The sequence below is a fragment of the Diplotaxodon limnothrissa genome, linkage group LG14, assembly GCF_057381915.1.
Source record: "Diplotaxodon limnothrissa isolate DT_005_m linkage group LG14, D_limnothrissa_male_GT1.1, whole genome shotgun sequence".
In the NCBI taxonomy this organism is placed as follows: Eukaryota; Metazoa; Chordata; class Actinopteri; order Cichliformes; family Cichlidae; genus Diplotaxodon; species Diplotaxodon limnothrissa.
In genome coordinates, this window is record NC_140609.1 from 16,675,709 (window position 1) to 16,695,950 (window position 20,242).

The following is a 20,242-nucleotide window of genomic DNA, read 5'->3' on the forward strand; positions in this document are numbered from 1 at the left end:
AGATCACAAACTAAAGCAAGTTAGCAAAGCTAACTTAGAACACTTTAAACCCAAAAAAGATACAAAAGTCATTGAGAAGATTGAGTAGTTTAATTAAATTGTGCTACTAACACTTTGGGTTTGATGAGACACATTTTGTTCATTTTTGAATAAACTATACTTCAATAACTTGAAGCTTTTTGAGAAATTTTTTGTGAACTATAGACTAAACCAGTTCCTGACTAACATTTGCAGACCTCACTGCAACTATGAAAAAGAAATAAATGAAATAACTTTTTTTTTATATGTAGTTGCCTGGTGAGTGTGTTGAAATTTGTTTTGTTTTTTTTTGTTTTACACACCTTCATTTTTGACCAATTGCAATTAGATGGTAAATGGTAAATGGCCTGTATTTATATAGCGCCTTACTAGTCCCTAAGGACCCCAATACGCTTTACATATCCAGTCATCCACCCATTCACACACACATTCACACACTGGTGATGGTAAGCTACATTGTAGCCACAGCCACCCTGGGGCGCACTGACAGAGGCGAGGCTGCCGGACACTGGCGCCACCGGGCCCTCTGACCACCACCAGTAGGCAACGGGTGAAGTGTCTTGCCCAAGGACACAACGACCGAGACTGTCCAAGCCGGGGCTCGAACCGGCAACCTTCCGATTACAAGGCGAACTCCCAACTCTTGAGCACACGAATAAGCACATAAGCATGCGCGCACATGCACGAGTCACCAAAGCTTGCTCCTAATTAGGGAGCTAGACAGGCTCGAGGAGGTATGGTACAGTAGAGTAGCCCTCATTATACAGCTGGGATGTATGAACTAGGGGATATCTATTATGATCGCACATCAGGGTATCCATTACCCAACATTAGCACCTCTTTCAACTGGAATCGCGCGCAGAGTTCAAAACGTAACCCAACAAACCTTCACACAACTCAGACAAGTGAGGAAGAGTTAAGTGGGTTTGTAAACTTAATTTAGCCCATTAGATATTCAGATCAGAGTGAGACTGCACAAGATGATCTATCACTTGACTGTACGCTGGGTGCTTTCATGGGGTAATTTGATTTCAAGAGCTATGATACTGCTTGTGCAACCAAATCCTAATTGGTAATTAGTAAACAGTTAGTCGTGAGTGCAACAATAAGGGTGGTCAGGTTTCTCTCCATTTGCTTTACAGACCCGGCCACTGGGAAGCCACTGATCTTTAGTCATTTTTACAGAGGCATCTCCGACAAAAGGAGGCTCTCATCACTGCACTGGCTTTATCGCCTTCATGTAGATTTATTACCACACAAACACTCGTCCCACCTTCTATTTGCAGCCAAGTTCAATCTATCCATCCACCCCAGTCTCCGCAGCATTTCCATCCAGTGTTGCAGGTTGCTAATAATGTGGGGTCATGTAAAATTGGCAGGCTAACTGATGTTGGCAGCTATTTACTGTACTGTAAGCTACACTGGGATGGATGCTCTGGAAGAGCTTCCTTATTTCCGTGTGTGTGTGTGTGTGTGTGTTAGAGTGTGTGTGTGTGTGTGTGTGTGTGTGTGTGTGTGTGTGTGTGTGTGTGTGTGTGTGTGTGTGTGTGTGTGTGTGTGTGTGTCATGGTCCTGGGCCATGTGGGCCCAGTATTCTTAGTTCCTTGTATTTTTGTATTTCGTTCCTTATTTAGGCCATGTCTTCTGAGTTGCCCTGTTGTGTTGTTCCCTAAGTGTTTTCCCTTCATGGCTCTCTCCCCCCTGTGTGCCCTCTATGTATTGATGAGCCCTCGTCTCCCTTTGTGGTTGTTTCATGTTTCCCCAGCCCGTTATGTCTGTGTTTTCCCCGTGCTCTCTCTCCTCCTGTCGGAACCTCTGTGCCTCTACATGTCATGTTCAGTTCACCCCGCCCTGTCTCGTTATGATTATCAGTGTCACCTGTGTTCCCCGTGTGTGCCCACTTTCCTCGTTTACCCTCTGTGTATTTCTGTCTGAGTCTCCCTCTGTTCGGCGTCGTGTTCTCCCTCATGCTGTGTGTGATTCCCCTGTGTTCCTTGGTGAGCTTTATGTTAGTTTTTCCCAGTTTAGTTTTGTATTGTTTCTCGTGGCCAGCAATAAAGCTGTGTTTTTGAGTTCATCCCCGTGTGTGTGAGTTTTGCGATTGGGTCCTCATCCTGCCTGCCACACAGCCGAGCCATGACAGTGTGTGTGTGTGGTCTGCGAAAGGTCACAGCTAATTGAGATCAAAATTTGATTGCATGATTTCCTGACCTCTACATAATAGTTCGTTTATTGAAGAAACACGAGATAAGTCCTTTTTAAGTCACGAGCGTCGGGTTAAGCCACGTGCATGTCTACAAATCATCGCAGTCTTGGTGGGGACTCTGTGAGAAGCCTTGTCTCATTATATCTTTGCAACGAGAATTTGAATAGGCCGGTTTAGCTTGCTGTAGTTTTGCCCAGAGGCAACTTTCAGGCAGAGATATTTAATGGTTCCTCTCCTGTACTGATGACTGAATTTATAGATGCTACTTTGATAGGTGCAGGAAATAGCAAGAGCATAAAGTCTTAAATGGAATACAAAAAGTAATTGTGCCTCTTGGCTGGTGAATGTGTCAGATTTAACATTTTAATTTTCATAAAAAGAGTAATAAGGACCGGGGTTGTCTTTTGCTTCCTTTTGATAATAAACAATCAATTGCAAAGATAAGGAAAGCAATTAAAATGTGACATTTTTGAGCATTGTGTGGTTGCGAATCCGTTTCCCTTTCTTTAATTGAGTTCATTAGGCTGATATCCAGTGAATGTACGCAAAGAACACAGAGAACCCAGAAGCGCTGTGAGGTGCTCGGTTATAATATGGTTGCTTATAACACCTGTGGACACAACGATGTAACGAGATGTGATTAGCTTTGGGTCGGGAGCTTCCAGGTCAGCACGGTTTGCAGACAAACTCACAGTTCCCATCAGGAATAGTCTAATATTTCCACAGGTGTGCCATTTTTTTATTTTTTAAAAAGGTTTCCAGTTTGTGAAGAATTATTAAGCCCAACCTAGTGAATGAAATCATCCGGTTATCCAATGTTATGAACGGGAATTCTGAACTGCATGGTATTTTCTTTGCACAACACCACATCATATGGCTTTCTTTCCCCCCCATACGGTGAAGAGTGAATGGGTGAACGTTTTAGGACGCAGCCCCTAACACCCATTAAGGAGGTTACCATAGAGACAGGCCAGTGTGAACATGATAGGCCTAACTCTGAAACAGCAAGAACTGTCTGGAATCCAATCTCCGTGCTGGCTTCCATCTACAAGGTCATTCATTCATTCTGACAATGACTACTCAGCTGATGAACACCTCATTTTCATGATAATCAACCATATATATATAGCCAGGGTCCTGTACATAATGGGAAAATCAAATATAAATGATAGAAAAAGGTAAAGATACTTTAAAATTCACTTATACACACACACACACACACACACACACACACACACACACACACACACACACACACACACACACACACACACACACATATATACACACACACACACACACACACACACACACACACACACACACACACACACACACACACATATATATATGTGTGTGTGTGTGTGTGTGTGTGTGTGTGTGTGTGTGTGTAATGATTGCAGTGCAAATAACAAGCACAAAAAGTGTAACGTCTGCACTCAAGGCTGTCTATTGCTTAATCCCTATCAGTTGCCTCAGGCCTCCTCAATAATCCCTTAAGCAATAAACGGACACAATCTTGCATGGCAGTTGATCTAATGTCAGAGTCAGATGATTATGATTAATGAGGATTCCTTATTGTTCCTTTATGAGTTTCAGCACAAGCTGGGCTGAGGGAGATACCATTTTATATGGAGTCAATGTCAATAAACGGCACCGACGGAGGGTTGCCTCAGCACCGAAAACGCGTTGGCACAGAAACAAAAATCCATTTCGAAGCTTTATTTTATCATTCCGGCCAGAGGGGGGAAAATCCATTTTGGGGGCATACTATAATATATCACAGCCCCTTGATGCGGTTGAATGTATTCATACCTGTAAATCCCCACTTCCCTAATTTTTCTTTTGTGAATTCTCTTTTTTTCCCATACAAAAGCAAACGACCACTGATTTTTTTTTTCAATCCCCATCTTGTCACCCTGATGTCTCCCAGACATGTTTCCATTTTCTTTCCTTCTCCTTCTTCAACTCTCCCTTTTTCTCCCCGTTTTCGTACACACCCAGTCGGCCATAATCCCTCCCTGTAGAAGGGACTCTGGCCAATAAGTGAACGCAATAAACTGTATCAATTTTCCACCATTGATTTTATATATATGCATATATACGCACTGTGAGAGCGTGCAAATATACCTGCATGGTGTCTCGCATGTGTGCAATGGCACAAATGCATGCAACTGCACTTGTGTACACGAAAAACAGCGACAAGATGCACGACCAGGTCTGAACGTCTCAATTCCAGCATTTGAATGGAAAAAATGCATTTCACACTCTTTTCACGAGTAAATTTGTGAAGTACTTTTGCATTTGCAGACAAATAAAATACAAAATGACCCCTGTGGACTGTGTTTCATCCAAAAACATTACACCTGTACTGTTCATTACATTCGTTGCATGAACATTTTGTACTAATGGTGCACGCTTTCTCTCTGCTAACTACATTTTAAGGTAAATAAACAAAAAGCTGAGCCCACATTTGTAACAAAACTGGTTTTGCAGGTGCTGCGAACACCCTGCTCAAGCCAGAAATATAATTTAATTTTTTTAATTAAAAACAAACAAACCCCAAAACGTTAAAATGCAAATACGAATGACTGCCTTTAAGGATCTTTGTATAAACTGGCCTATTTTGATGCTTTAGTGTCAATTTAGGCCATTTGAACTTGAAAAATATGCTCTCTGTGGGGGATGGGGAAAGGGTTAAACCAAATGTCCATTATATCAAAGACGTCACTTATTACTAAGGGCCACAGTGAAACAAGGTTGTGACAGGAAAAAATAAGTATCATTTGGTATAAAATAAAAACAAATATTATTAATATGATTCAAATGAAAAACTATTCAAACTTGACATAATATCCAACTATTGCAATTAAACAGACTGACTACAGGCACACTAACAACATGGTATAGCCGTTTTATTTCTCCTGGTTCAGGGTGTATATCTGAAGGCCAGATATGGGTCTAATGGTTTGTAGGAGAGCTTGAAGGATTTAAAACGCAATTCATGCCTCGCCCGTCTCTCCCCCTCTATCAGGGGTGTCAGCCTTTTGACAAGCATATAAAATCCATTTCATGTGGGTCACAGGTGACCTCCATCCTCCCTCCTCAGTCACTTAGCTGTCTACCAGTGATTTGCCTTCTGCAGTATGTGATGAGCAATAATAATAATAATAATAATAATAAAAATAATAATAAAAATATGAGCAGGTGCAACTTACCATTCAAGATGCTCTGGGAAAAGATAAAAGCCAATATCCACATGCCCTGCTCCGTTCAATCCCCCCAAGCTATGCTTTCTCTTCTTCCTCTGACCGGTGCCTCCCTGGGTTTCTCTTCTGTGCGCTTGGGCTAAGGTTAAACATTTGCCACTGTCTTGAAGCAAACCGGTCCAAGTCTCTACTTTTAATATCTCCTTCGTACTTTTTTGTTACACTGATTTGGTTTCTGGGATGTCTCGGAGCATAAATGCGCCTCTGTGATTTTCTTGGGGAGAGCTCTGCTCAGACTCTCCTTCCTGTGCTCCGCGTCTTGCTGCTTGTCCCTGTTATTCAAAAGGATGCTGAAGGGGTGAAGCCCAGGTGTGTGTGTGTGATGCTGAGTCAGAGCCGGGTTAGAGCGGATCCTGGGAAAAGAAATTAAATCCGAAAACAAGAAAGAAACAAACAAAAATTAAAATTTAGAAAAAATGGTTAAACTAAATCTTTAAAAGAAAAATGTCCGGTTTCAGGTTTCCTGAATAAAACACTGGAAGACGGATCATCCTTGAAGGTAAAAATAAATGAATAAATAAAATGTTACAAAATTAAAACAACTAAAAGAGAAAAGAAGCAAAGAGAAGAGAGAGGGCGGTGGCAGAAGAATGAAAAGCAGGTTTTTTGCTCAGACTCCAAAGTCAGATCATCTTCATCGCCTCTGTGCGTCCAGCAAGAGGCGAGCAAGCGCATCTTCCCCGCTGCCGCTCTCTAATCGCACCACACTGACTCTCTGAGCATTACACAGAATAACCCTCTCCCCTGCCCCTGCAGGCGCTTTAATTCCTCATTGCCTTAAAGGAGCAGAGGCGGCAGCCGGTCGCTCCTCGGGGCAGGATACTGTTGTGGAGGTGGAAGAGTGTGAGAGCACGCAGCGAGTGGGGCATTTGCATTAAGGAAATGAGCTGCACCTGACGCACCAAGGTACTGTTAAGGTTCAAAATTGAGGAAGGAGAGTACAAACCACCCATGGTCCAGAAGCTCTTGGTCAAACAATGATTTTAATGACTACACACGTGTGGGAAGACAACTCTGTACGCAGACAGCAATTAGTCTTCAACTTAATCAGAGCATACACAGATTTTTAAAGCATCAGGGTTTGATTTACTGACGCCCCCTTCATACGTCACAGACAGGATATATACATACGTCAAATCAAAACCACAATGACCTTTTAACACAGTTTAAAAAGAACATCGTCTTCCATCTTCATAACAGGTGCATCCTGTCACTGCCGGATGCTCGCTTGTCATCTTGACACCTCAGCAGCAGTTCTGCGACAAACTGCTCTTTGCAACATCAGCAAAACATAATTAAACTTTCCCCCATAAATGAATCTAACTAAAAGTGTGTGTGTGTCTGCGTCTGTGTGCTAACCACAATTGCACCCTGTTTCACCTCGCGACTAGCTCCTGACCCCTCACCAGACAGAGAGACAGAAACCACTCTCGTATATGTAATAATCGAACTGAAACTATGGATATGACTTTTACTAAATAAATGTTTTAATCAAGAACCTCTACTAAACATAATAACTGTGTGCATAAGCATCTTAAGGCCTTCTTAAAGCTATCTGTTACTCTGTTACAGCAATGATCATTTTGAATAACCTAATAATTCAAATGGCCTCGTCTGGCCTGCTCCTCAGTCTTTCTGAAAGAGACACTGTTTAAACCTCTGAATGCAATATCCATGCTGCAGATTATATTCTTAATGCAATGGTACTGTTGATAATTATTTAACAATAGCAGTAAAATAATTTCCCTGCTCCACATTCCCTCTCTCGACCTCTGGCACACCAGAGGTCGCAATACATTTTGTCCTCGCTCAGCAAATCAGACAACCTCATGTCATCCAATTGGTCCAGTCATAGACACCAGCTCCCCTTCGAGAACACTCCATGTGTAAGCTTAGGTTTTCTCGGTCCCTCTCTCGCGGTCTCGGACCTCCCTGTGGTCGTCGAGATCTTCTGCAAAGGAAACAAAACACCTTTTCCTGCACCTCCCTAACTTATCCTATTTGGGACTCTTTAATCAAAAGCATGATCCTAATTATCTTCTTAACTTAGTGACTTGTATTTATATATATTCTTCAACGTTCCTCATCACTTTAAAATTCTTTAAGCGCTGGTTTCACATCCGGTGAAATGCTTTCCCTCTAATCTTAAGTCACCTTTTTAACAAAAAATCATCGTAAGCGCCTATTCTACTAAAAGCTCCAAAAGAAAACAACCACTTTAATCAATTAAGTTTAAGCATATAAGCAATTACTCCTGCATAAATTTCATCATAGCTAAATGCTGCCTAAAAACAACTCCTGTGTGTTAACACTAACTTCATTTTAAAACCTCACATTTCCTATATTATAATCTGTTTTTGGTATAGCCTTTTTATTTCATTTTGCTCCTTTTAATGTAACAATACCTTCTAATTCTAGTTTATCAGACTTAACCAAAATATATGCTTTCCTTCCTCTTTGGTCCTTCTTTTAAGTTCAGTTAAAAGCTAAATGAATTTTAGGCCTTATGCCTGGAATCAATACTGTCATGTGTGTTTCTGGACTCTGTGTCTGTAAGCGTGTGCAATCCTTCATGAACTCATATTATCCTCACAGTAGATTGGCTAATCATAGCGCTAGCCAAAGGCTCGTGACCCTCCAGAGACAAATTTGAGCGACAACTCCTTTAAAAGCACAAAATGCAATATGTATAAAAATCATTTCTACGTATAAGCTCCCCCTTTATCCTAAGGATGAACCTATGTAATATCTGTATGTGTACGCCTACATTATAACCACTTCTTCTAAAAATCAAAAAAGAAATCAAACCTGTTCTACTCCTAGAACCTTCACTAATTTTCCCCAAAGGATATCTTTTGTCAACGTGTCCCACAATTTCCCTCTAAGATTTATTCACAGCTTTGAAAAACCGGCATTGTATCTTCTAAACAGGATTCAGTTCACTTTAATCCTTTAACCTTAACATAAAAATAACAGTTTCAGTTTTACCATACCCAAATGACCAAAAACCCCAAAAGTCCTAAAATGATCCTAAATTATTAAACAATTAAATTAATACACCCTAAACCCCCCCTTTATTTTGATACATGAAATGTGTCAAAATACTATACAAAACTAAAAATGCTCAGTTTTCCCCACTCATGTTCCAATCTATATCATAAAAATAAACTTAAAACAGAACAATTATCAGTCATGTTTTTCTACAATTAATGGTAACATGAGTTATATCAAAAAATGTGTCCCCTTTAACATTTGGCATTCTCCCAACAATATACTATAATCCCATAATCTAACCCCAGTCAACAAAACAGAAATTTTCTCTGGTAAAAGAAAATTGTTTGTCCACATTAATTCATCCACACCTTCATCCAGTCACACATTCACATGCAGTCACACCATATATTGCTAATAATGGAGCAAGTGATCAGATTCTCCACCCTCAGCAAAATGAGCTCAGTCATTTTTTATTTTCCATAGGAAAATATTTCTTTATGCTTTTGGACTGGATTGACTCGCATAAAATCCTTTTTACAGGGACTATGAATAGTCCCTACAGGTAGCTTTCTCCTCAGCCAATTGTAATCTGGAAAGCCCCCTTATATTTGCTCTTCCCGAGAATTTTCAGTGCCGTTATTCACTGTTGCAGGCCTCCTTAAAACAGAAATGAAAAAATAGAGCTGATTATTAGCTCATGAGAACACAAAACAAAATCACCTGACAGGTTTTCTTTAAGTGCACTGTTACAAAATAATGGGCCCAATTTTTAGACATGTCCATGTTTCCTAAAACTCCCTCTATTAAAAACAAAAACAACAACCCAAACCTAACTGACAAAATCAACCCATCACCACAACAACCTCAACAACCTTAAACACACAAAAGTTTTGCCACCACATAATTTCACCTCCTCAATACACCGAAAGTCTCATTAAAACCACACAATTTGCACACAAAAATCACCCCCTTTAACATACTTAAATTCAGCATAAAACCCCCTTACGACAACATATAATCACTAAACTATAAATTTCCTACCCAACTCTGTACTTCTCTTGTCTGCCATGCTTCCTCTTCTGAAAGTCACTTCCTCAGTCACACACATACAGGAAGCTCCGACGTCACCACTCACTTCAGCTAATTTGCATACTGAGTCATCTCTCAAGAAGTTGCCGTAACAAGAGAAACATATGTATAAACATTACCACCTTATTAAATTATTTTATTTCTTTCTACAGTGATCACTACTTGATCACTCAGTACGAGAGAGCACTCTCACTCTTTTTAAAACTACTTTAATCACTTTTATTTTCATAACTCCCTTTGTCATATAGCTTCTTTGAGTTATTCCTCAGCTTCAAACTCAAGTGTATTTCATTAACCATTCACACCATTCTACCACTCATACAAGTAGCAAACTGATCTTCATTGCGTATCTTTGTGTTCTAAGCCAGGTTTAATCAGTATCTATACAAATAATCATCATGAGCTTGTCTTGTCTTTATAAGGTTAATGCATTTTCTGTTTGTGTATTTTTCTTTTGCAGTGTGTCAGACTCCTTCATAATTCTCCACTTAAGCTGTCAGTTTCTTTCCCAAATTTACTAACCCTCATTTTGGTTTCCCCTTAAATAACAGCATTCCTTGTCCTCAGCCAGAAGTTAGGGCTCCACTTGCCACTTACCCCCTTCGCCTTAGCCCAGCGGCTTTACCCTTGAGGTCCCGTCTTCTTCACTTCATCTCACCAGTGAGTCTGAGCTCACAGGGACTGAGTGAGGCCGAGTAATCGTGACTGTGCCTGCCTTAGGTTGTCCCAGGGTTTCGAGGTGGGATCTTACCCGTCATGGGCTATCCAGCCTTCCATACTCGCCTGATACGGGGCCCAAGTGGGCAGGGGAGGGAACACACTGGCTCTGGAAATTAAAGGAGTGTAAGCTGCTTCCTTCATTGCATCTTATATTAAACTATCTCACTTCTGATTCCTTCCTAGAATAATTTCACATATGGCACTTTGTGTATGTGTGTTTTCTATTCATTAATGTAATTGTCAGTTATTTTCTCTCTTCATTTTACCTTCTTTTGTTTGTTTGTGACGTTCTACTTTAGTTCTACTAAACCTTGATGTAAAAACAATACTCCCTTATTTCACGCACACACTCTGCATTTTGCCTACGCACACACTTCTCTCTCAGACTTCCTTTTATTTTCATACACCGCCTTGCACTCACTCTACTATCAACTTTCATAGTGTTATTATTATTTAGTATTTTGTACACATCACACAGAATCATTCAAATCGAGTACTCACAGCATTCACATCACAACCTTCAACTTTCACTTTCAATCCTGCAAGACGCAGAGATGGACATCTCCTTCACCTAACATAAAACTAAATTACCATATCAACATACAATTACTGAAATTCAAACTCAAATACACCGTCTGTTTTAATAAAGTAAAAGAGTAAACGGGTGTACCAAGTGTATGTACTTATGTGTTTTTAAACTGAAAGAAAAAGAAACTCAAACTCTTATAACATCACTCATGCATCTCTTAAATTAAAAACACTTTCAAACTTTAAACATCCTACTTTACATCACCAAAGAAATACCTCTCACACCTTTATTCATCATTCAAAACCTTCTAGTCACCGCATTCACACAAGAAATTGAAAAAATAAACCACACCAGCAACTAATGCTGGAGAAAAGTTACTACTGAAAGTAATGTGTTAGTCTTAAGTATATACAGTGCACTCAATATATTTATATATCTGCATCCAAACTCAGTCAATTACTATACATCCACTACGGCAACTCAAAACTTTATTTATAACCCTCTAATAAACATAAATGGCATCTTAAACACACACTCTACAATGTTTGCAGCAGTATTTGTAAAACCAACTGTGGCTTAAACAGTTCACTGCTTACTAATTTGCATTTTCACTCACACACACACCGTCTAAAAATAGCTCCAGCATTGCCTCAGACTCCTTTCACACAGAGATCTCTTATTTTATATTACAAAGACATCTTATATTTACAACCACTGTCAGATCTGTCAGCTTTAGCGCCTAAACAATTTCGACAAATTTAAAATAACCGCCCAGCGGATAAACTCCCTGAGTTTTTTGCGACCAATTAACCAGTATCAGACTTTAACTGTTTCTGGCCTCATCTCTAAAATCCCTAACTCAATTTAAAAGCGTCAACCAACCCAAACTTTGCCTGAAGCTCTATTTTTGGCGTTTCCCAGCCAAGGCTTACCCTGAAGTTTTAAGTTAAAGTTACACGCCCGAAGTCCAACTTCTTCTGACCAAAAAAGCGCAGGTACCGTTCCAAACGGTAAGGAGACTCTAACTCCTAGCTTCATTCCAGGATGCCCTGTACCCCACAGTTAAGCCAAACTGAACTAACCCTGTTCGCCGACAGGTCAATGTCGCGCGTCCACGACAAGGAGGGAGCATAACCTCCGGGCTCTGCGCTTCCTAGAACCCCCACGGTTCCGTTCTAAAATAATTTATAATACTTTGAAACAACAATCAACACCCAAAACAAGTGTATGACTGAGGCAGATCTACCCTGATGGACAATGGGGACTCTAACCCACAAAATGACCAACCAAGGTCTGACCTAATGACCAACCGGGACTTTAACCCACAAAATGACCAAATACCCTACCAAACTACTTGAGCCTCTAACTCAATTTCTTTGGGACTTCAACCCAGTATTTAAACTTTTCCTGGCAGACTCTAACTGCTCTCGCAGACTTTAACTGCTTTCATTTCTTCTTAGCAGAACTCTAACTGCTTCAACTCATGAGATTTTTCATCAAAATCAAAACAGACATCCACCAGTAACTTCAATGAGTAGACTTAAATTTTATCATATCCAATTTGGCACACTTTGGAAATAATTCAACAGGTAGTGCCTTACCTTTCCTTTGGATAAGCCGGCTTATGCCCACTCACTTCGACCACTGGAATTCATGTCTGCCCGTCAGACCACCTAAGACCAAATTTCTCCATCTACACCTCCAATTCTCCCTCCTCAACCACCGGACGAAGCCCCCAAATGTTAAGGTTCAAAATTGAGGAAGGAGAGTACAAACCACCCATGGTCCAGAAGCTCTTGGTCAAACAATGATTTTAATGACTACACACGTGTGGGAAGACAACTCTGTACGCAGACAGCAATTAGTCTTCAACTTAATCAGAGCATACACAGATTTTTAAAGCATCAGGGTTTGATTTACTGACGCCCCCTTCATACGTCACAGACAGGATATATACATACGTCAAATCAAAACCACAATGACCTTTTAACACAGTTTAAAAAGAACATCGTCTTCCATCTTCATAACAGGTGCATCCTGTCACTGCCGGATGCTCGCTTGTCATCTTGACACCTCAGCAGCAGTTCTGCGACAAACTGCTCTTTGCAACATCAGCAAAACATAATTAAACTTTCCCCCATAAATGAATCTAACTAAAAGTGTGTGTGTGTCTGCGTCTGTGTGCTAACCACAATTGCACCCTGTTTCACCTCGCGACTAGCTCCTGACCCCTCACCAGACAGAGAGACAGAAACCACTCTCGTATATGTAATAATCGAACTGAAACTATGGATATGACTTTTACTAAATAAATGTTTTAATCAAGAACCTCTACTAAACATAATAACTGTGTGCATAAGCATCTTAAGGCCTTCTTAAAGCTATCTGTTACTCTGTTACAGCAATGATCATTTTGAATAACCTAATAATTCAAATGGCCTCGTCTGGCCTGCTCCTCAGTCTTTCTGAAAGAGACACTGTTTAAACCTCTGAATGCAATATCCATGCTGCAGATTATATTCTTAATGCAATGGTACTGTTGATAATTATTTAACAATAGCAGTAAAATAATTTCCCTGCTCCACAGTACCAAGGATTTTTACGCACGGGGTTGTATCAGCTCAAACAGAAAGCGCTGTCTGCTGGCGTGCAGGTGTACGCGGAACACGCCGCTGTGCCCCAGATCTGGCTTGAATTTAGTTCCTAATGTTTTTCTTTCGTGTGTGAAAACAGAAGCGAGCTCCCCCGTAATAATGGAAATCTGCAAGGACACCCAGTGACGCGTATTTTCTGTTGTTTAAGTAGAAAATGTAGTTGTTTTTTTTCTTTTAAACTGAATAACAACGTGAACTTGATTGATGAGATTTAATAATCGCATTGAACAGAAGATAGGAGGGGAAGGCAGCCACTCTGTCTGGGGGAAGAAAAGGGGTTAAGATGAAGAGCCCCCCCACCCCGAAGACGCACATACTCACACAGTTTATATCGCCTCCCTCAACCCAATAATCCACCACTCACCACCACCACCACCAACCCCCACTACCACCACCCCTCTATTTTAATGCCTGCCTTGAAGTCAAGGGTATAGCCGTGGAAGCCTGTGGGCCTGTCCACAGCGCCGGGTTACACTCAGTGTGATATAACCGCCAGCTCATGCTCTGTCCCACATGACAGAATACATTGCAAGTGAGATTCCAGCTATATACCCCCAAGACACTCATTTTGTATGCTCATATCCTTACAAGTCTGAATGTGTACAAAGATAAATAAATAGAAGGTTTCATGGTGAAAGGCTATACTGACTACATTTGTAGCGCTAATAGCCGCCTTTTAAGTTGGTAAAGATGCTGAGCTGAGAGTTCTCGGTTCAGCTATTTTGATCTTTGCATTTTGCTGCTGTCCAGTCTGGTTTGTCCCTGTGTCTAATCTGTCACAGCGTTCTTCCTGTTTCTCTCCACACTCCAGCAGACAAACAGGAGCGTTGTTTGCCTCAAAACTGTTCAAGTAGTACTCAGATATTTGTATTTACTCATGTTTGATTGGTCAGATATTGTCTGGATTATTTTTTTTTACTACTAATGCTACTCCAGAATGTCTGTTTGAATGAGTGATGCTGTTTTACTTTTTGCCTATACGTGCAAGATAAATCCAAACAAGTTTAAGACTGGAGGAAAGGAGAAAGTGCTAGTGTTTCAGGGCAAATGGTTAAAGATCCGGGCTGTCATTTAGAGCTGATTAGGAGCACTGTGCTGGTTTTTTGGCTCTAAATTCTTGGCATGGAAGAACAGCTGAGTTGATTAGCTGCTGCAGAATGTGAGATATGATCATTTGCCGTGCCATATTTTTATCCAAGCTTTGTTTTCGCCTCGCTTGCTGCCCATACTCATTCACAGCAGTCACACTTAAATACTGTAATACAGAAACAAGGTTTCATCATCTGTTTCCAATAAGCTATTTTAAAATGAAAGTAAAACACCTTGCTCAAGGGCATCTCTGTAAAGTTCAAGGACTACGTGTTAGTGATGCCGAAGGCAAAGCCCATTCATGCCCTACAGGTAATCAAATGGAGCAGAACTGCCCGTAGTTTTCCTCGGTTCAGCCTTTTTAGTAATGTTAAAAGAAAGCTTTTCCACAACTAAAGGTGACATCCGCAGCCTGTCAAGACAAACAGTTCTTAGAGAGGGAGGAAAAAAAGGCTTTGACTGTGGGTTCAAGGGATTGAGGGAGGGATCCATGGCATTAGAGACTGCCATCTGACATTTTAGGGGAAATGAAGCATTGGTGTAATCTCGCTCAGCAAACAGGATTTTATGAGAAGCTGAAATTAAAACTTTGGCAGTGAAATAGATAAAGCAAAGCTAATCAAAAGGTGATATTTGTTTGCCTTTGAAAACTAACGTTTGGCGTCACAAAGCATGGAATAGAGGCAATGACACAGCCTCACCTCAGCACATAGGTCAGGGGCATATGTACTGTGTGTGTACACTATATACACCGTCACACTGCTGTACGCACGCCCCGAATGAGGGCGCTTCCAGTAAAAGCACAATTTCACAAAGTGTGTTTGACAGCAAACAAGCACAGTGTAACATCAACACCGACAACGAGACCTCACAACAACCAAATTACAGCCGGTGTGTTTGATGACTCAACTCATATTCATTTCACCAAAGAATGCTCACATTGCTGGACTGCAATTGAGGAAAAAAGGCTCTAACCTGTATTTATATATAATCCTTTTAATCAATATTGCTCCCAGTAATTACAGTACTTTGTCTATGAGCCATGTTTGATCTCTATATGAGTATGTAATATCTGGTTAGCATGGGTTAAATTCCCTTTTACATTAAAAACCATAATTATAAAATAATTACCTCTCTCCCTTCTATTTAATAAAAAACATGGATGCCGTGAGAGAAGCTTTCATTACCACAAGAAAACAACATTTTTTTTTAAAAAAAAGTCAAAATTTTAGCATCACTGTACAGAGAAATAAAAATCAATGATATGTTGAAAACACAAAGGTCAGAACTGCACATACATATAGATCAAATGTTGCTGTTGGCACAGCCTTTATTTACACTTATGGAAAACAGGTGCTGCTGTTTATCACTTACAGCAGCTGTACAACTGAACAGGCTACTTGTGATGTGAAAGACAATACCTTGATTTTCACTCTGAACACAAGAGCCACAACCTTGTCACCAGTAGGCTGAGGTATTCAGTGGTAACGCTAACAGATTATATTCAGAGATAGATAGATAGATAGATAGATAGATAGATAGATAGATAGCATGAATGTGAGCATGAATGATTGTCTGTCTCTCTGTGTTACCCTGTAATAGGGTGCGACCTGTCCAGGGTGTAAACTGCTGAAATGGGCTCTGTCCCCGCTGTTTTTTAAGAGATAATTGAAGGATGATCAAACTTTTAAACCATTGAAGTAAAAAGAGATTGAAATATAATAATAGTAATAATATATTTTATTAAAACCCTTGTGATGTCCACGGGTCATTTTTGTCCTCTAAAGAAATCTTTTGCTATCAAAAATGTATTTGTTATTCATCAAATGGGCTGAAAATAACAGAAGTTATTCAGTACTATGATATGCATGATTGTAATAAGTTTTAAGTAATTTGATTTATTTATGGGGTTTTTCTTGAATTTTATAACACTTGTGGTCCTCGTGGACAAAAATGACCCCAAAGTACAAAGTGTTGCAAAGAGCCGTATTTTCACACCATACTGCTTTCAAACATCTTTGATCTTGGATCACTGATGTGTGGGGTCAAGCACTGGTCATAACAACCACAACAGGCAGCACAATGAGGAGGCAGGTGCTCTATATTCAATGAAATTTTATTTATACAGCGCCAAATCACAACAACAGCCGCATCAAAGTGTTTCGTATTGTAAGGTAGACTCTACAATAATACATACACAGAAAGTATCCTCAAAAGCCTCCATTGCACTGGAGATTTGCATACTTTGATGAGCATACTTTTTTTTTTACCATGTTGTGCAAAGCAATGACCAGTAGGACAAAGCACATATTGTCCTCTAGTATAATGAGGAGGGATGTCAGGGTCCAGGGACTGGGAGACCCAGGACCCCTGGGCAGTCATGGACCTGTGTTATTATTATGTATTGTTGGTGTTGCTTCCCCTTCTCTGTGCTTGTACATATGTGTGTGTGTGTGTGTGTGGGTGGCTGTGTGTCTGAGTACTTGTTTATAGACGCCGTCAGGCCTGGGGGGGTGTGGCCCTGCTAGGGGACTGGCCACACCCGAAGCCACACACCTGCTACTGATCAGGCCTCGTCGGGGGAGCTACTTTAGAGAGTCTTGGAGCTCCCACCGACGCGGGATCATTGCTTGGGACTCCACGTTAGTTACCCAGTCTAGGTTTTGCCATAAGTGTATGCCTGCCATTACTGAGTGTCCTGACAGCTGCCGCTATTGTTTCCCGCAGGAGGAGCGTGGAAGGCTTGGAGAGCAGCGAGCACCGGGGGGTGCTGACACGAGAGCAGAGAGCACTAGGAGGACACAACACGGGAGTCTGGGGATAACACTGGGATTCATTGTTGCTTTCTACCACACTGTAAATAAACGCACTGCTTGTAATTTGAGCTCCGCGCCTGGGTCCTCCTTTCCCACATTCCCCCACGGTCTGCCGTCGCAGCCCGTGACAGAATGATCCCGCCATACACCATGGACCCAGCAAACTCAGGAGTTGCCACGGAGGAGAGATCGCTCGCGCAGCTATGGGATTACTGCCGGAGCGTAATCCAGGCTGTAGACCCACACAAGAGACATTTACAGGTAGTGTTCTTTGACAATTATCTCTCATCCACTACCTTCACCATGAACTTTTTGGACATTCACAACCTTAAACCATTGGTCACTAGTTTACGGGAGAGCTCTAGTTTTGAGTTATTCGGCTTGGGTGGCCCGAGCATGGACAGTTCGGCTGCTCTCCTAGCGACTCTAGCCGCTTGGTTTTTCGCGCATCGGCGGAGGACTTTCCCGTCGATGCTCGCGGCACAATTGTTTGATCCTCCATTACAGAAGGGAGGTCGCACTCGCCATCATCACCCCATTACACCTCAACCCACTCCTGCGGTTTCAGTCCGGTCAGCTGGCGACGGACCGACAGCACTCATTACCGCAGTGAGTAAACCAGACTCATTTGTTTCTATTAATCCTGTCATTGAAAATCAAAACACAGATGAACAGCAGAGGACTGTTTCCTTACACCCGGCCCCGCCTTCACGGAGGAGAAGGTGTCCTCGCAAGCAGCGTTCAGCCACCTCTACACTCACTCCTGTGCTGGTCGAAGACTCAGGACCAGCGGCTCTGGACGCCACAGTGAGTAAAATGGACTCTGCCGGTGTCGTAAATTCCCTTCCTGTGAACATGGACATAGAGACTATAGCCACTACGGCGATTAACAATGGAGAAACTGTTAGAGGTGTAACTGAACTCCCAGTGGGGAATTTTGGACCACCGACGGACGAATGTGGCCTGAGGGCTAATGCTGGGGCAGAATTTTGCATAGACAGCCCTGAGGTAGTTAGCTCAGAGTCGGTGGGGTCAGAAACTGTTTGCTTTACCTCCAAAGACTCAGAAGATGTTCACTCTGAGACTGTAGGCTGGGAGCTAGGGTGTTCAGAGCATACAGACCCAGATGACTTTTTGGCTCAGTCTGGCCTTATGGAGACAGAGGTTCTCCCCAGGGCTTCCCCAGAGGCCGAACTGGAGGCCTCAGTTGCCTCTGGACCCCTGGAATTTGTTGAGGCAGCTGTAACATTCTCATCCTCTCCACCCTTCATAATAGCCATATCACCCTCAACTCAGTCCGCTGCCCAGCTAGTAACGGAGTCTGCTGCCCAGCTGGTGACTGAGTCTTCAGTCCGGTCTGCCTCTCACCTTCATCCTCAGTTGGAGGTCGATATGCCTGCTGGACCACCTCTGCCATCATTTCACCCGTCTGTCCCTGCATCGCTGTCCAGTCCACCGGGAGTAGCTGCCGCACCATCATCACCTCCGCCCTCTGCAGCTACTTCTCCACCAGAGTCCCATCAGACTGCAGCGACCGCAGCACTCTCTGCTTCGCCATCTGCATCACCTACTCTACCTTCACCTTCCCTACCTGCAGACACCGCATCACCATCTTCACCTCCAGATCGACCGTCAGTAGCTGTAGCGCAGCCGGAGGTGCTCAGGGTGCTCGGAGAGCGGGAGGAGCCCGCACCGCCAGCTGTGGAGCCCAGCGAGCCGGAGGAGCCCAGCGAGCAGGAGCAGCTCAGCGAACCACCAGCAGAGGAGCTCGGCAAGCGGAAGGAACAACCGGCGCTGCCAGCAGCCGAGGAGGGATCCGCTCAGCCAGAGCCGGAGGTCAGCGAACCGGAGGGACCTCCACGTCTGGCGCGGCCTCCACGCCATCCACGTCCTCTGCATCCACGTCAGCGACCAGCGCGTCATGAACCATGTGCCACACCTCGCTGTTGCTCACCGGAGGAGCAGCGCCGCCACCGGACCCGTGGCAGGCCGCCTGGGGAGCAGCGCCGCCGCCGTCGGACCCGGGGCAGGCCGCCGGAGGAGCAGCAGTGCCGCTACCGCCACTGGATCTCAGGCAGGCCGCCTGGGGAGCAGCGCCGCCGCTACTGGGCCCGGGGCTCGCCACCGGGGGGGCAGCAGTGCCGCCGCCACTGGAGCAGTGGCAGGCCCCCAGAACCGTTTTTCTGCTGTTGCCGGACCCGTGGCCGTCCGCCGGAGCTGCAATGTCGCCACCATTGGACTCGAGGTAGGCCCCCTGAACTCTTTTGTTATGTTGATGGGCCGCCTGAGACTGTTTTTGTGGCGTTTTTTCTTTTTGTTGCTCCGCTGCGGGATGCGCGGTCGGACTCTGGGACTGTGACCTTGGGGGGGTTGTTTTCTTTGGGGGTTTTTGCTTGTTTTTTTCTGGCCCTCCGTCCTGGACCTCCCGCCCTGGGTTGGTTGTGCTGTTGTTTTTGGTTTGTGTTTTTGGGTCGTCGGGAGCCGACCCTTAGAGGGGGGGTACTGTCAGGGTCCAGGGACTGGGAGACCCAGGACCCCTGGGCAGTCATGGACCTGTGTTATTATTATGTATTGTTGGTGTTGCTTCCCCTTCTCTGTGCTTGTACATATGTGTGTGTGTGTGTGGGTGGCTGTGTGTCTGAGTACTTGTTTATAGACGCCGTCAGGCCTGGGGGGGTGTGGCCCTGCTAGGGGACTGGCCACACCCGAAGCCACACACCTGCTACTGATCAGGCCTCGTCGGGGGAGCTACTTTAGAGAGTCTTGGAGCTCCCACCGACGCGGGATCATTGCTTGGGACTCCACGTTAGTTACCCAGTCTAGGTTTTGCCATAAGT

The 20,242-nt window shown here is 43.1% G+C and overlaps 1 protein-coding gene across 1 annotated transcript; it reads left to right on the forward strand.

Annotated features, from left to right (window-relative positions):
- Positions 1 to 17,537: 17,537 nt before the first annotated feature.
- Positions 17,538 to 19,654, forward strand: LOC146618646 (uncharacterized). The gene is made up of 3 exons (XM_085370096.1): positions 17,538 to 18,268; positions 18,440 to 19,308; positions 19,410 to 19,654. The coding sequence occupies exons 1-3, from the start codon at positions 17,538 to 17,540 to the stop codon at positions 19,652 to 19,654; spliced, it is 1,845 nt and encodes a 614-aa protein (XP_085226222.1).
- Positions 19,655 to 20,242: the final 588 nt, after the last annotated feature.

Excerpts from the sequence above, each read along its gene's own strand:
- LOC146618646 (XM_085370096.1), top strand. The coding sequence starts at position 17,538 with ATGATCCCGCCATACACCATGGACCCAGCAAACTCAGGAGTTGCCACG. Across the intron at positions 18,269-18,439 it reads CTTCCTGTGAACATGGACAT|AGAAACTGTTTGCTTTACCT; the intron begins AGAGACTATAGC and ends GTCGGTGGGGTC. Across the intron at positions 19,309-19,409 it reads TCCACGTCCTCTGCATCCAC|CGCCGCCGCCGTCGGACCCG; the intron begins GTCAGCGACCAG and ends CCTGGGGAGCAG.